The sequence below is a fragment of the Rhinopithecus roxellana genome, chromosome 9 (assembly GCF_007565055.1).
Source record: "Rhinopithecus roxellana isolate Shanxi Qingling chromosome 9, ASM756505v1, whole genome shotgun sequence".
In the NCBI taxonomy this organism is placed as follows: Eukaryota; Metazoa; Chordata; class Mammalia; order Primates; family Cercopithecidae; genus Rhinopithecus; species Rhinopithecus roxellana.
Window position 1 is genome coordinate 141,604,419 of NC_044557.1, and position 13,982 is coordinate 141,618,400.

The following is a 13,982-nucleotide window of genomic DNA, read 5'->3' on the forward strand; positions in this document are numbered from 1 at the left end:
CAATAAATGCAAAAAATACATCATTATTGAATAAAGGTTGCAACTATTGCTTATGAAATAAAATTACTTAGTCTTTTCTTTAATTACATATCAAATTAATAATTTTATTTTCTAAGTTGTTGCTGCTAAAAATGTCTTAATAATATTGGTTTGGTTAAGTCTTAATTGCTTAGTTTTAATTTGGTAATAATTGTGGGTACATACAAATTACTTGCAATGTTGTTTTTAGTCTGGTAATTTTGCTGGGTACTACTTATCTGTAACAGAATAATGAATAGCACAATGGTAAATATTAGCAAATTTTTTAAATGCCCTATCATAGTGCATTTAAAAACAATGTGACGTAATTATTAATATAAATAATATGACTTCATAATTACAACTGTCATGCTGAATATTATGCAATTATTTTATTTCCGTTCGGGGATGTAATGTTGCATGAATGTTTGCCATACTGCATGTGTTTGCTTTTTATTCAGTCTTCTTGGATCCATTTTCCCAATGCCTCGTGTAATCTATGCTATGGCGGAGGATGGGTTGCTTTTCAAATGTCTAGCTCAAATCAATTCCAAAACGAAGACACCAATAATTGCTACTTTATCATCGGGTGCAGTGGCAGGTGAGAGAGAGTTGACTTTTCTTAAGAAACGGGGGATCTTTTTCATCAAGGACTCTGCGTTAAAAATGCAAAGCTAGGTGGTTTTCTGTTTTGATTTACAAGAAGTTCAGTCACGTTTTTTGTGAATGTTTCCTAGTTTGAATTTTTTGGTTCTGCATTTTTGTGTGTCCAGTCTTTACCTGTGCATATCTGTCTAGAATAATCCTTAAAATAACTCATGTGTGAATTTTGAATTTTTCTGTTCTAGTCTTCTGGGCTCTATGTTCCCTTTACCCCGAATTCTGTTTGCCATGGCCCGGGATGGCTTACTGTTTAGATTTCTTGCCAGAGTGAGTAAGAGGCAGTCACCAGTTGCTGCCACGTTGACTGCAGGGGTCATTTCTGGTAAGCTTTACAGACTTAGGCTTCTTGAGCATTGGACTGGAACATTTAATTTGCATGCATGGACTTAGAAAGAGAGTCTGCATGCTGTGCATGTAAGTTAAAAAAAAAAACAAAATCACTGGTAAATTAGTGTACGGCCATTGGGATTAACATTGAAAATTGTGGTGGCGGTGGTATACTGAAGTTCATTCTTAATTGACCCTTTGGGATTTTTTTTTTTACTATTTTGTTATTTTAATATTTGGGGCTCTAACAAATATACAAAGGGTTATAATGGCTCTCCACTAAATATCATGAATTGCTTTTCTGATGAACTAGCACACAAAATTATATCATTGATACATAAAGTTTCGATTAAGGAATTCTTGCTTAATTTTTGAAATATTAATTTTAAAATAATGATTGATTGGTCTAGGATATACGTTGAATATTGCTAAAGGACCATAGGATTTTTTAAATGCTAAGCTTTACCTTTTATTAATAAGAAATGTCCAAGATAATTTATGCTTGGGCATTGTGATCACTATCCTCAGTATGGTGGGCATCCTTGCTCCCAGGGCCATCGTAGCCATCTAACAGTTACAAATGTATATATCGTCTCCAACTCCATCAGGAATCTATTTTCCCTTTCAACAGTTTTGGTACTTAAATTATGTTCAGAAAATCCAGATTACTAGTCTTTTGGTACATCTTAATATCCATGTAAAATACCTTTGGCCAGATTCTTATCTCATGCAGAAAATTTCAGTGAGATTCTAGATCCAGACAATGACCTTAAAGGTACTGTTACAGGAAGCAAAAGAAAGACTTTAGCAAACTTTATACGTAAAGTAACGAACAATTTTGGCACTAGAAATTCAAACCAAAGAGACAATTTCATTGAGGCTCTGAATTGTTGGGAAATTAGGTTAGAGAAAGCTACTGCTTCGTTCTGTGTAAAATGGATTTTTTTTTCAGGATCAGAATGTACTCACTGCAAACTCCACCTCCCGGGTTCACGCCATTCTCCTGCCTCAGCCTCCCGAGAAGCTGGGACTACAGGCACCTGCCATCACGCCTGGCTAATTTTTTTGTATTTTTAGTAGAGATGGGGTTTCACCATGTTCACCAGGATGGTCTCGATCTCCTGACCTCGTGATCCACCCGCCTCGGCCTCTGAAAGTGCTGGGATTACAGGCGTAGGAGCCACCGCTCCCGGCGAATCTGGCCCTTTCTTAAACATATGTTAGATGGTCAAGCCACTTATTTTCTCAGGCCTAGGATTCTGCCCCCCCTAAATGAAGGTTTGCCCTAGACGATGTGAAGCCTATTTTATTTTTAAACAACACATGTTAAACATAGTTTGTAAATATTTTTAGACAGTCATACATTTTATTTAACTCATAAAAAATTTTCTCTTTCCAGTAAAATACTTGCCCAGTAATGATCCAGAATTTTTAAAAGTTTATCCTTCTTTATTCAGGAAGAATTGAATTTGGTGGCATGTTAAGATATTAAAGTTAATAATTACAAGAAGATAATTATAATAGACCACTTTTTAAAATGCTTTAAAATATTTTTGTTATTTTGTACTCCCATACCTTACTTTGCTTATTTTTAACTTGGATTAGATAACTTGTGTGGACAATTTATCATTTTCTTCTCTCTTGGCTACCTTATTTGGCTCTCTGTGATTTTTAAATATACCTAAATTGTAATAATCTGATGTATAAGTATATGAGCAATGAAGAATTTTTCTCCTTTTTTTTTTTTGTTTTTTTTTTTTGAGACATAGTCTCACTCTGTCACCCAGGCTGGAGTTTAGTGTCACAATCTTGGCTCATTGCAACCTCCGCCTCCCGGGTTCAAGCAGTTCTCCTCCCTCAGCCTCCTGAGTAGCTCTGATTACAGTCACGTGCCACCACACCCAGCTGATTTTTTTTTTTAGTAGAGATGGGGTTTCACCATGTTGGCCAGGCTGGTCTCAACCTCCTGACCTCAAGTGATCTGCCTGGCCCAGCCTCCCAAAGTGCAGGGATTACAGGTGTGAACTTCTGTGCCCAGCAAAGAATTTTCAAAGTGAGGCATGCAGTGTGTTAAAAGAAACAATGTGATCTTGTAGAAGGAACATGGGGCTGTTGAATGAGGGAAACTCTGCCCTGACGGGTAGTCGTGGCCTTGCTAAGTTAGCCTGTCTCTAAGATGGGGATAATCCTGTTAGAAAAACCACTCACAGTTGCTGAGTTTGGGGTCAAAAATTGTCACATCCAGCCATTTTATATGCCTAAACCTAAATGATGTCGCATCCCATAGGATCATTGACCCGAAGGTAAAATGAGATCACAGACATTTAAATGTTGGAGAGGGATCTGAAACATCATATAAACAGAGTGTGTTGTTATCTACTTACTCTAACAGGGAAAACTATGTGCTAAATTCAAGTTAATATCATCAGTATCTTGATGTTTCAGTGGAGAAAACAGTTGCTTAGTGGAAGTTAAACTATTTAACTGTGTACAGTATGTTTTGCCTCTTAATATTTGGGATTTGGTATGCGGGACCAGATATTGATCGCTCAGATCTAGTAAGTCTACCTGGAATGCATGGCTTTAATCGTAGTAGTTTAGCCTGTTTCAGAAACATAATTTAATTGAAAATTATTATTTTATTTTATTTTATCAGAATTACTAAAATAAATTTCAGTCAGGTGGGTCACTGTCACACCTGTAATCCCAGCTTCTTGGGAGACTGAGGCCAGTAGATCACTTGAGGCCAGTTCGGGACCAGCCTGACCAACATGGTGAAACCCTACCTCTACGAAAAATACGAAAATTATCCAGGTGTGGTGGCGCACGCCTGTAGTCCCAGCTAGTCAGGAGGCTGAGATATGAGAATCACTTGGACCAGGGAGGTGGAGATTGCAGTAAGCCGACATCGTACCACTGCACTCCAGCCTGGGTGACAAAGTGAGACCCTGTCTCAAAAAAAAAAAAAAAAAATTGAGTTGTATATGATGTAACTCAATGTATATGGAAACTAAAGTGGTTATATAATATCTATAATGAAAGCTCCTTCTGTTTGAATGTTTTTTATTTTTTTTTCAAAAAGGAGCTAGCCAGTGCTTCCTAGCAGTATTTTTCTTCTGAAACATCAAAGACTGTGTTCTGTCATGTAATGTTTTCACTCTTTTTCAGGCCAAATATTTTTTTTATGTAATCTAAGTAGAATGTGCCATGTAGTTACTAGAGAGCTGAGGGGTTTTGAAGTCCTATCAGCAGTTTATATGACCTAAAGAACATCTTATTAACTGTGAGAGATGTATTTTCTACACTCTGGTTGACTTATCATTGGGACTAAAACGCAGTGGCAGTCAGCTGTGCCTGGCTTGAACATTAGTAACTGTCTGGAATTTCCTCCTGGGCCATTTACTTCGCCGTTCTGTTCTTCTTCCCCTAGCTTTCATGGCCTTTCTGTTTGACCTGAAGGCGCTTGTGGACATGATGTCCATTGGCACGCTCATGGCCTACTCTTTGGTGGCAGCCTGTGTTCTCATCCTCAGGTGAGTCACCCAGTGGTTCTACAGGGTGTACCATGCGTGGGGGACTCTGGGAGTGAGAAAATGAGCCCTCGCTCTCCTGGCTTCCAGGGAGCCAGCAGTCTCACCAAGGTGAGAGGTCACATCTATCAAAATACTAACGAAAAGTAGAAGCAGCATATCTGGTCTGCAGCAAAGAATCAAATCCAAGTTGACCACGAGTGATAGGTTGGCCTAATCTACGTGAAAGGCAGTTTCTCATAATGTCTAAAGACACTTAAAAATGCTGTGCTTTTTGTTCCATTAGTTCAGTTGTTAAAATTTTTGTGCTAAAGATTTAATCAGAGGCACACACAGATGTATGTAAAGGATGTTTTTGGAAAAGGTAATTTACAATAGTGAAAAAATGAAACTAACCTGAGTATCACTAGAGGAATGGTTAAATAAATGAGGCTGCATTTATTCATTGAACTCTTCTACAGCAAATAAAATGGTATTTAATTTTATGGAGAAATATATCCATTTGAGGATATAAAACTACAGTATATGTAGTGTCTGAACTTATTCAAATAATAAATTTACATGGAGAAATCATATATGCCTGTATAGACATTATATGCCTGGGTGAAATTGTACCAAAGTGCTAACAGTGATTAACACTGGCTGGTGGTATTATGGCTGGTTTTGAATTTCTCCTGTATACTTCTGTGCATTTTTTCTCAGTGAGCATATTTCTTCATATGGAGGGAAAATGTTACTTTCAAATATAAGTAAAGGCTGCCCAGAAGGAGAAGAGGCCACACTGAAAAGCCTGGGGCAGACACTAGGAGGAGAAGCAGGCTTGTATTAGTCCATTCTCAAGCTGCTAATAAAGACATACCCAAGACTGGGTAATTTATAAAGGAAAGAAGTTTAATTGACTCATGGTTCCGCAGGGCTGGAGAGGCCTCAGGAAACTAACAATCATGGTGGAAGGGGAAGCAAACATGTCCTTCTTCACACGATGGCAGGAAGGCGAAGTGCTGAGCAAAAAGGGGGAAAGCCCCTTAGGGTGTGGTGGTGGGCACCTGTTGTCCTAGCTACTCAGGAGGCTGAGGCAGGAGAATCACTTGAACCTAGGAGGCAGAGGTTGCAGTGAGCTGAGATCACACCACCGCACTCCAGCCTGGGCAACAAGAGCAAAACTCCGTCTCAAAAAAAAATAACAAAACAAAACAAGAAAAACCATCAGCTCTCATGAGAACTCACTTGCTATCACAAGAACGGCATGAGGGTAACCAGTGCCATGATTAAATTACCTCCCACTGGGTCCCTCCCATGGCACCTGGGGATTGTGGGAACTACAATTCAAGGTGAGATTTGGGTGGGGACACAGCCAAACCATGTCAAGGCTGATGTCTTGATATAAGCTATACAGGAGGAGGATAAAATAATAAAGGACAATGGCATGCAATGGGTGTAGAGGTGGCAGGATGGTCAGATGAGCTTGTCTGGGTTTAGCTAGAAGGTAGGGAAGGATGAGGCCAGAATGACAGATTGTGATGAGGCCTTTGAATACCAGACTGGTGACTGCATTATTTTATAGCTGAAATGTACCTAGAGTTTCTGTGCTGTTTTCATGAACCGCATTTCCTTTGGGCATAAATAATGTCAGAATAATCATCCTTTTATTGTGATTGCCTTCCTTTATAGTTTCACTTTCCTTTGCCGTCTAATATATGACTCTGATTAGTAACTCCTGGAGGAAATTTGGGTATTTTGCTGCAGATGTTTTATCGAAAAGGTTTGTGGCCTGGCTCAGCATGCTCTGGGACTGGAGTCATAAGTATTGATTTACTCTACACACTATCACTCTGTATGATGTCTTACTTAAGGTTTTAGGTGCTGGTTTCACTTGGGCCAAATCTCTGTTTGAGAATAAAGACATAGATGTCTGTTTGGGAATAGGTACCAGCCTGGCTTATCTTACGAGCAGCCCAAATTTTCTCCTGAGAAAGATGGTCTGGGATCGTCTCCCAGGGTAACCTCGAAGAGTGAGTCCCAGGTCACCATGCTGCAGAGACAGGGCTTCAGTGTGCGGACCCTCTTCTGCCCCTCCCTTCTGCCGACACAGCAGTCAGCTTCTCTCGTGAACTTTCTGGTAGGATTCCTGGGTAAGTCGTCTTCTCTGCTCACATTGTACAGACCCAGATGTGTGTGGGTAGAGCTGGCGTGATGTGAAAGAGAACAGAGAGCCTCATATTGCCCTAGAATGTATTAGCAACCACCTTGAAATTTTCACCTAAAGCATCACCAGTGGTCGAGATCATCTTTATATTACCTGTATACATTTATTGCATCTTGATAATTGAACAAAGGAGGTAGGAGTATTTCAAGACGAGAGTGACAGAAGTACAAACCGGCACATTCATTAGAGGTTAGGATGCCCTCTGGGTGAAAGCATCAGGCTGCGTACGCGTGCCAGTAACCTGACTGGAACCTGATGGAATTGTCCAATAATATAGGAAATGCTTGTTTTATGTAACGCACAGTTACGTAATCATTCATGTCTTCAGTGACATTTATAAAATGTCGCCTGTGTGCCAGGTACTCCACTGGGCACCCGGGATGTCAAGAGAGGCGGTCCGTACTCTCACTGGGCTTTACAGGACAGGATGATTGGTGGCAAGCAGGGAAGCACAGGCTTCTCGGAGCAAATAAGAGGTGCCCCTAGAGTAGACTTGGTGGTCAGAGATGGGGTGGTGATGTCATTCTCCGAAACAGGGAGAAAAGATGCAGATGATATATTGTTTGTGTACGTTAACAGTCTGTATTTGTCTGTTCTCATGCTGCTAATAAAGACATACCCGAGACTGGGTAAATTATAAAGAAAAAGAGGCTTAATGGACTCACAGTTCCACATGGTTGGGGAGGCCTCACAATCATGGTGGAAGGTGAAAGGCACGTCTTACACGGCAGCAGGCAAGAGAATGATAACCAAGCAAAAGGGGTTTCTCCTTATAAAACCATCAGATCTCGTGAGGCTTATTCACTGCCATGAGAACAGCATGGAGGAAACTACATACTATTCAATTATCGTGCACCGGGTCCCTCCCACAACATGTGGAAATTATGGGAGCTATAATTCAAGATGAGATTTGGGTGGGGACACAGCCAAACCATATCACAGTCCGTGTTTGCGGCAGCTTAAAATAACCAGATACGCCATTTCCCATTTGAAAAAAGGGAAGTATCCACGCCTGACAGCATCCTAGTCTGAAAGTAACCAATGAGGACACAGATGGCACGCGGGCAGATAATGCAAGTCAGTAACACCAAGAGGGGCAGTTGGCTTCTAAGGAGGGGAGAGTAATGAGTAAATAAGCAGTGGTTCTTAAATCCATGCAGCTGCACATCTCTCTCCATGAAAAAGAAGAAAGCGCAAGGCGAAGACTCTTTGTATTTAGCCAAGTAAATGTGTACAGAACTCAGTGTTTTATCAGAATATGCTGTATCGCACCAAACAATCTGGGTGGAGCACGTTGTGCTGACTGTGTTATCTACGTATCCTCCCTGCAGCTTTTCTCGTGTTGGGCCTGAGTGTCTTGACCACTTACGGAGTTCACGCCATCACCAGGCTGGAGGCCTGGAGCCTCGCTCTCCTCGCGCTGTTTCTTGTTCTCTGTGTTGCCATCATTCTCACCATCTGGAGGCAGCCCCAGAATCAGCAGAAAGTGGCATTCATGGTATGTGTAATGAGGATTAGAGACCCAAAATACTGTGTTCATTTTCTCTGGATAATTAGTTTGATGTGTTTTTTCTTTTTTCTTTCTTTCTTTTTTTTTTTTTTGGAGATGGAATCTCTCTCTGTTGCCCAGGGTGGCGTGCAATGGAGCGATCTCAGCTCGCTGCAACCTCTGCCTCCTGCGTTAAAGCACTTCTCCTGCCTCAGCCTCCGCAGTAGCTGGGATTACAGGCACATGCCACCACACTCAGCTGATGTTTGTATGTTTAGTAGTGACCAGATTTCACCATGTTAGCCAGGATGGTCTCAAACTCCTGACCTCAAATATTCCACCCACCTCCGCCTCCAGAGGTGCTGGGATTTTACATGTGAGCCACCGTGCCCTGCTTATTTTTGTGTGTTTGTGGTGACGGGGTTTTGCCATATTGGCCCAGCTGGTCTCAAACTCCTGACCTCGGGTGATCTGCCTGCCTCAGCAACTCCTAATGTGGTTAGCCAGTGAATGAGAGTGTCACAATCCTTCCATATGTTCCGTTTTGTACAGAATTCCTTCTACATTGGTCCTCTTACTGCCTTTTCAAAAACTTGGGTATGTTCCTATCACGATATTACTATATATAATAGTAAACAAATCTCATGTTAAAAGAAGCTGTAATATCAGAAAAGTAGGGTGAATATTTTGTTTTTAGAAATGCACTGCCCTCTCCTAAGGACTTTGGTCCCACCAAAAGCCCTTCCTCTGGGGCCGGGTGTGGCGGCTCACACCTGTAATCGCAGCACTTTGAAAGGCCAAGGCAGGAGGATTGCTTGAGGCCAGGAGTTCAAGTGCAGCCTGGGCAACATAGTGAGACCCCATCTCTACAAAACAAACACACACATTAGCTGCGTGTAGTGGCTCATTCCTGTAGTCCTAGCTAGTCAGGAGGCTGAAGTGGGAGGATCACTTGAACCCAGGAGTTCAAGGCTGCAGTGAGCTGTCATAGTATCACTGCACTCTAGCTTGGGTGACAGAGTGAGACACTGTCTCTAAAAATAAAATAAAACTAAAGTAAACATGAAAAAGATAAGCTCCTACACTGCGAGTTAAACTATCCTGTCCCATTTGCGCTAACAGTATACTGGCTTGGGCTTGTAGAGGGCTTCCTGGAAGGATGTACCTGGGATAACCATATGTATCCCGCATTTCAGAGGTATCCCCTGTGTGTGTCTACATTATTTTGATGGTGCAGGTGTTACTGAATCTTACAAATCCCCTGTTGCCTTGAGCTTTAGTAAATACTCTAAGATGTGATTCTCCTTTTATGGTCTCTAGAAGCATGGTTTTAACTGTGACTGATGTAGTGTGGAAGCATATATGCCGAATTAATTGCTGCACTGTTGAAATATGCTTCAAAATATGAGTATGTTCAAAAGGATTGTTTTCCCCCTTAGGTTCCATTCTTACCGTTTTTGCCAGCGTTCAGCATCCTGGTGAACATTTACTTGATGGTCCAGTTGAGTGCTGACACTTGGATCAGATTCAGCATTTGGATGGCAATTGGTAGGTCTTTTAATGTTGGGTTCTCTTTCCTATTTCATGTGCTGTGATGAGAGAAATGCACCCTCTTCCGCATCCTGGGAATAAAGGCTTTTTTCCCCCATTTCTTTCTTTCCTGATTCTTAGGGATGTCTGAGTGCTTTTCCAGATGTTTTCAGATGCCTTTGTAAATCGGTATCTCCCGCTAATCCTGTAGAACCACGTCGGCTCTATTTCTTTCAACTTATAGGTGAAAAAAATGAAACCCAGAAAAAGTCATTTTACATCAACCAAAAACTCACAACGAATTTTCTAAAGTAGAACTAAAATAGCAAAATGCCTCCATGTCTGCAGTGATCTTAGGAGGGTTCTTAAAACATTGCCTCCCAATGCCCACACAGTGTGGCTGTTAATAAACAGTTGCTTTGCAGACAGTTCTTTGGACTCTCCTGGTGACAGTGACACGTGTAAGGCATATCCGTGTCCCCTTGGTTAATACAGGGCATACTTTCCAAAATACCTGACCTTGATTCTGATAATTCATCGCTTGTATTTAGGGTATAATTTGAGACTTTATTCCACATGTCATTTTGTTTACAGTATTGACTTTTAAGAACATAAATTAAAAGTTTTCCGTATAAACATTGAAAAACTTGTTGAGAGCAAAATACAATCTATAAAGTTTGGGTCTTAACAATAGAGAGGCACATTCTACCAGGAAAATATTGATCAAGGACATCTTCTGTGGGGTATGTTGTATTTGCATTTCATTCTTCTAAAGCAGCGGTCTCCAACCTTTTTGGCACCAGGGACAGGTTTTGTGGAAGACAGTTTTTCCATGGACGGGGTTGGGGGTGGGTTTGGGATGAAACTGTTCCACTTCAGATCATCAGGCATTAGATAGGTTCTCATAAAGAGCACGCAACCTAGATTATTCACATGCACAGTCCCTTCTGTGAGAATCTAATGCTGCCCTGCTCTGACAGGAGGCGGAGCTCAGGTGGTAATGTTCGCGATGGAGAGTGACTGTAAATACAGACGAGACTTTGCTCGCTCACCTCCTGCTTTGTGGCCTGGTTCCTAACAATAGTGGTCTGTGGCCTGGGGTTTGGGGACTCCTGTTCTAAAAAAGAGAAAAACTCTAAAGTTCTATATTTAATTCTCCACCTGTATAACTTAAAAGTCATTTTCTGACATACCTGAAACCTTGATTTTTTTTTTTCCCCACCCCAACAGGCTTCCTGATTTACTTTGCTTATGGCATTAGACACAGCCTGGAGGGTCATCTGAGAGATGAAAACGATGAAGAAGATGCTTATCCAGACAACATTCATGCAGCAACAGAAGAAAAATCTGCCATTCAAGCAAATGACCATCACCCAAGAAATGTTAGTTTACCTTTCATATTCCATGAAAAGACAAGCGAATTCTAACACTTGCAGGAGCAGAGCTGGTCATCATGTTAGCATACATATCCTACGCTGAGTAAACCGTGACCGGATGTCATCAGTATGCTAGTTTGTCATGGGTTTGCCGCATACATAGTTCACCCGAATTTATACTTACTCATCCGGACAGCATCTCCTCAGATGGTGAATTACATGCCCGAGGAAACCTCCTGAGTGGAGGTTTCATTCATCAGTGATGAACAGCCCCCAAACAGTGGGAGTATGTGTACGTTTGTGTGTATGTATGTATCTGTGTATATGCTTGGGAACATGAGTGTTAAAAGGTAGCTGGTGTTTTACTATTAACTGTGTTACATTTTTCCGGTGTCGTCATTAATCGGTGGCATATACTGCACATACTGAAACACAGGTAAATCACTGAATGTAAAGAGGTTTCGTCTGTGCCCCCTGCCGTTGGGGAAGTACTAGTAGCTTCACCTTGTTTGACTTCATTAATGTCCATTTAGGGGATGCCAGAAATGCAGTTACTCATCATGGTGTCTGTCACTGGTTAGGGGTAAGATGAGGGGATAAGGAAAGAGCCTTTTCAATAAGTTGTGAATGCCAGCAGTGGGTTTAATGCAGTTTTTTTTTTTTTTTTTTTTTTTTCCTGTGAGGTATGACAGTTTGCTCAAACCTCAGCCAATACGGTGTCTGCTTCTGCTGCACTACACAGGCCAGGAGTGGCATTCCATGTCACTAGTTGGCCTCCCTATGAACTTTGTCTCCTTTGCAAACAGTGGTCCTAAAATATGAGGTCTTCACTTGCTGTGAATGACGTATCCCCAGTCAGGGACTTAAGAGAGGCACTGTGACCTACTTGGGGCCCTTGAAATTAAAAGGTGAAGATAGTCACCATGGCCCAAAAGCTCATGGAGTGGCTGTAATGAGAATGTGTTTGAAGATCAAAGAGTTAGACCAATGCTTGAATAAGCAAACCCCAAGCATCCCTTTCTAAAAAGTCACTTAAAATAAGCCCAGAGACTCTCCCAGACCACACAACTAGTGGAATGATTCATCCTTTTTCCATTACTTCCTTAATCACAGTTTAGTTTTTTTCTTTTTTTTTTTTTTTTGAGACGGAGTCTTGCTCTGTCGCCCAGGCTGGAGTGCAGTGGCCAGATCTCAGCTCACTGCAAGCTCCGCCTCCCGGGTTCACGCCATTCTCCTGCCTCAGCCTCCCGAGTAGCTGGGACTACAGGCGCCCGCCAGGTCGCCCGGCTAGTTTTTTGTATTTTTAGTAGAGACGGGGTTTCACCATGTTAGCCAGGATGGTCTTGATCTCCTGACCTCGTGATCCGCCCGTCTCGGCCTCCCAAAGTGCTGGGATTACAGGCTTGAGCCACCGCGCCCGGCCTTAGTTTTTTTCTTATCCTTGTCAGGCACAGAGTTCGCTTCTTTGTTTCTGTTTCTTTTGTCTTTTCCTAGAGTTGAGGGGCCTACAGCAGCATCATGCAAAGACGGAAACACAAAGGGAAAGAAGAAGAGACAATCCCCCTGTTCTGATATGAACATGCCTATTCCAGTATTAAATGGCATCTGGCCCAATTTAAAGGCTTTGGATTCAATTTGCCTCTGATGTTTCTTTTGGAAACATTTAGGAATGTTTTCCTCCCCCTACTCCATAAATTGTTTAGCAATTTTTATTCCATTTGCTTTCAAATGACCACACTAAGCCCGTTACTACAAGCTCCCATGTTAAATATAATAACCCATCAGTGATTGGGGAATCAAATATTTTGGTTAAAAAAACACGATTATTTAAAACTCTAAAAAAATTTAATCAAATTGAATTAAAGCTATATAAACACAGTTACCCTTGTAAATGAGCAAATAAATTTTTCCGTGTAAGATTCTCTCATTGTTATATTTTACTTTTTAGGCTTCCCTAATAGTGGACTCTTTATTTGCAGTGTGTGTTGCTTCTCATGAACTATTTTTTGTACAAATCATTAAACGGTTAGTTGGATGAGGCTGGGTGACATCTCCCAGGACACCGTGGCGAACATTACGAAGCATGCTAGCTGGCTCACATAATCCAAAGGCAAGGAAAACATTTGTTTTCCTCATGGGTCTTCCGAGAAATCAGCTATTTTATTGATGCTATTAAAAAGCAAGTTGCAGTGGTTTTGTATAGCCAAGAGTTTATTGTGATTAAACATCAAACAGGTAGAAAGCCTGGGTTTCTGGCTGCTAGTGTTACAGCATCCATGACACAGAACTCATTATGGACATTCCACAACTTCCAGGGTGCACACGGTAAAATCTGAAGCACAGAATTTTCTCTCAAGCTGCATGTTTTACTGGAGAGAAGGAGTTGGATAAACACAGGATCGGATATTTTGGTAGGAACTATAGGCATGCTCATAAATCCTTACTGTTGTCACAGTACACTGAAAACCCGTTCGATTCTATACCCAATCTAGAATAGGCCCTTCACGCAGGAAGTGTGAACAATTGTTATATATGATGCAATCAAGAAACTTGTTTAGAATGTGATAGGCAGCTAAAACTGTTAGGCCCACTGTGCTCAATTTGAAGCAGAATTCAGTGAAAAATTATTTTTCCACATTGAAACACTTTGCAGACACAAATATCTATGAAAAAATGCTTTGTCAACCACTGTGCCTTTTTTTCTGTGAAGACTCAATAGATGTGTGTGTTTGTTAACAGTTACGTATGTATGTGAGTGTATAGATATCTGTGTGTGTGTATTTCAAATGTCAGTGTATAAGTAAGTTGGGTTTATGGTGGGCTTTGGCTATATCATTATGTGG

The 13,982-nt window shown here is 41.2% G+C and overlaps 1 protein-coding gene across 4 annotated transcripts in view; it reads left to right on the forward strand.

Moving 5' to 3' along the window:
* The window catches only part of SLC7A2 (solute carrier family 7 member 2), a 70,850-nt gene extending 58,498 nt beyond the window's left edge, over positions 1 to 12,352 (forward strand). For 2 of the 4 annotated variants that reach the window (XM_030937905.1, XM_030937904.1), the window contains 6 exons: positions 867 to 1,003; positions 4,439 to 4,541; positions 6,465 to 6,670; positions 8,076 to 8,242; positions 9,673 to 9,781; positions 10,994 to 12,351. In XM_030937905.1, coding sequence (XP_030793765.1) covers positions 867 to 1,003; positions 4,439 to 4,541; positions 6,465 to 6,670; positions 8,076 to 8,242; positions 9,673 to 9,781; positions 10,994 to 11,190 — 919 coding nt within the window. In that variant the 3' untranslated portion in view covers positions 11,191 to 12,351. Of the gene's footprint in view, positions 1 to 479; positions 620 to 866; positions 1,004 to 4,438; positions 4,542 to 6,464; positions 6,671 to 8,075; positions 8,243 to 9,672; positions 9,782 to 10,993 lie in introns of all 4 variants that reach the window. The other 2 variants (XM_030937903.1, XM_030937902.1) reach the window with 2 other exon arrangements.
* The last annotated feature ends 1,630 nt before the right edge of the window (positions 12,353 to 13,982 follow it).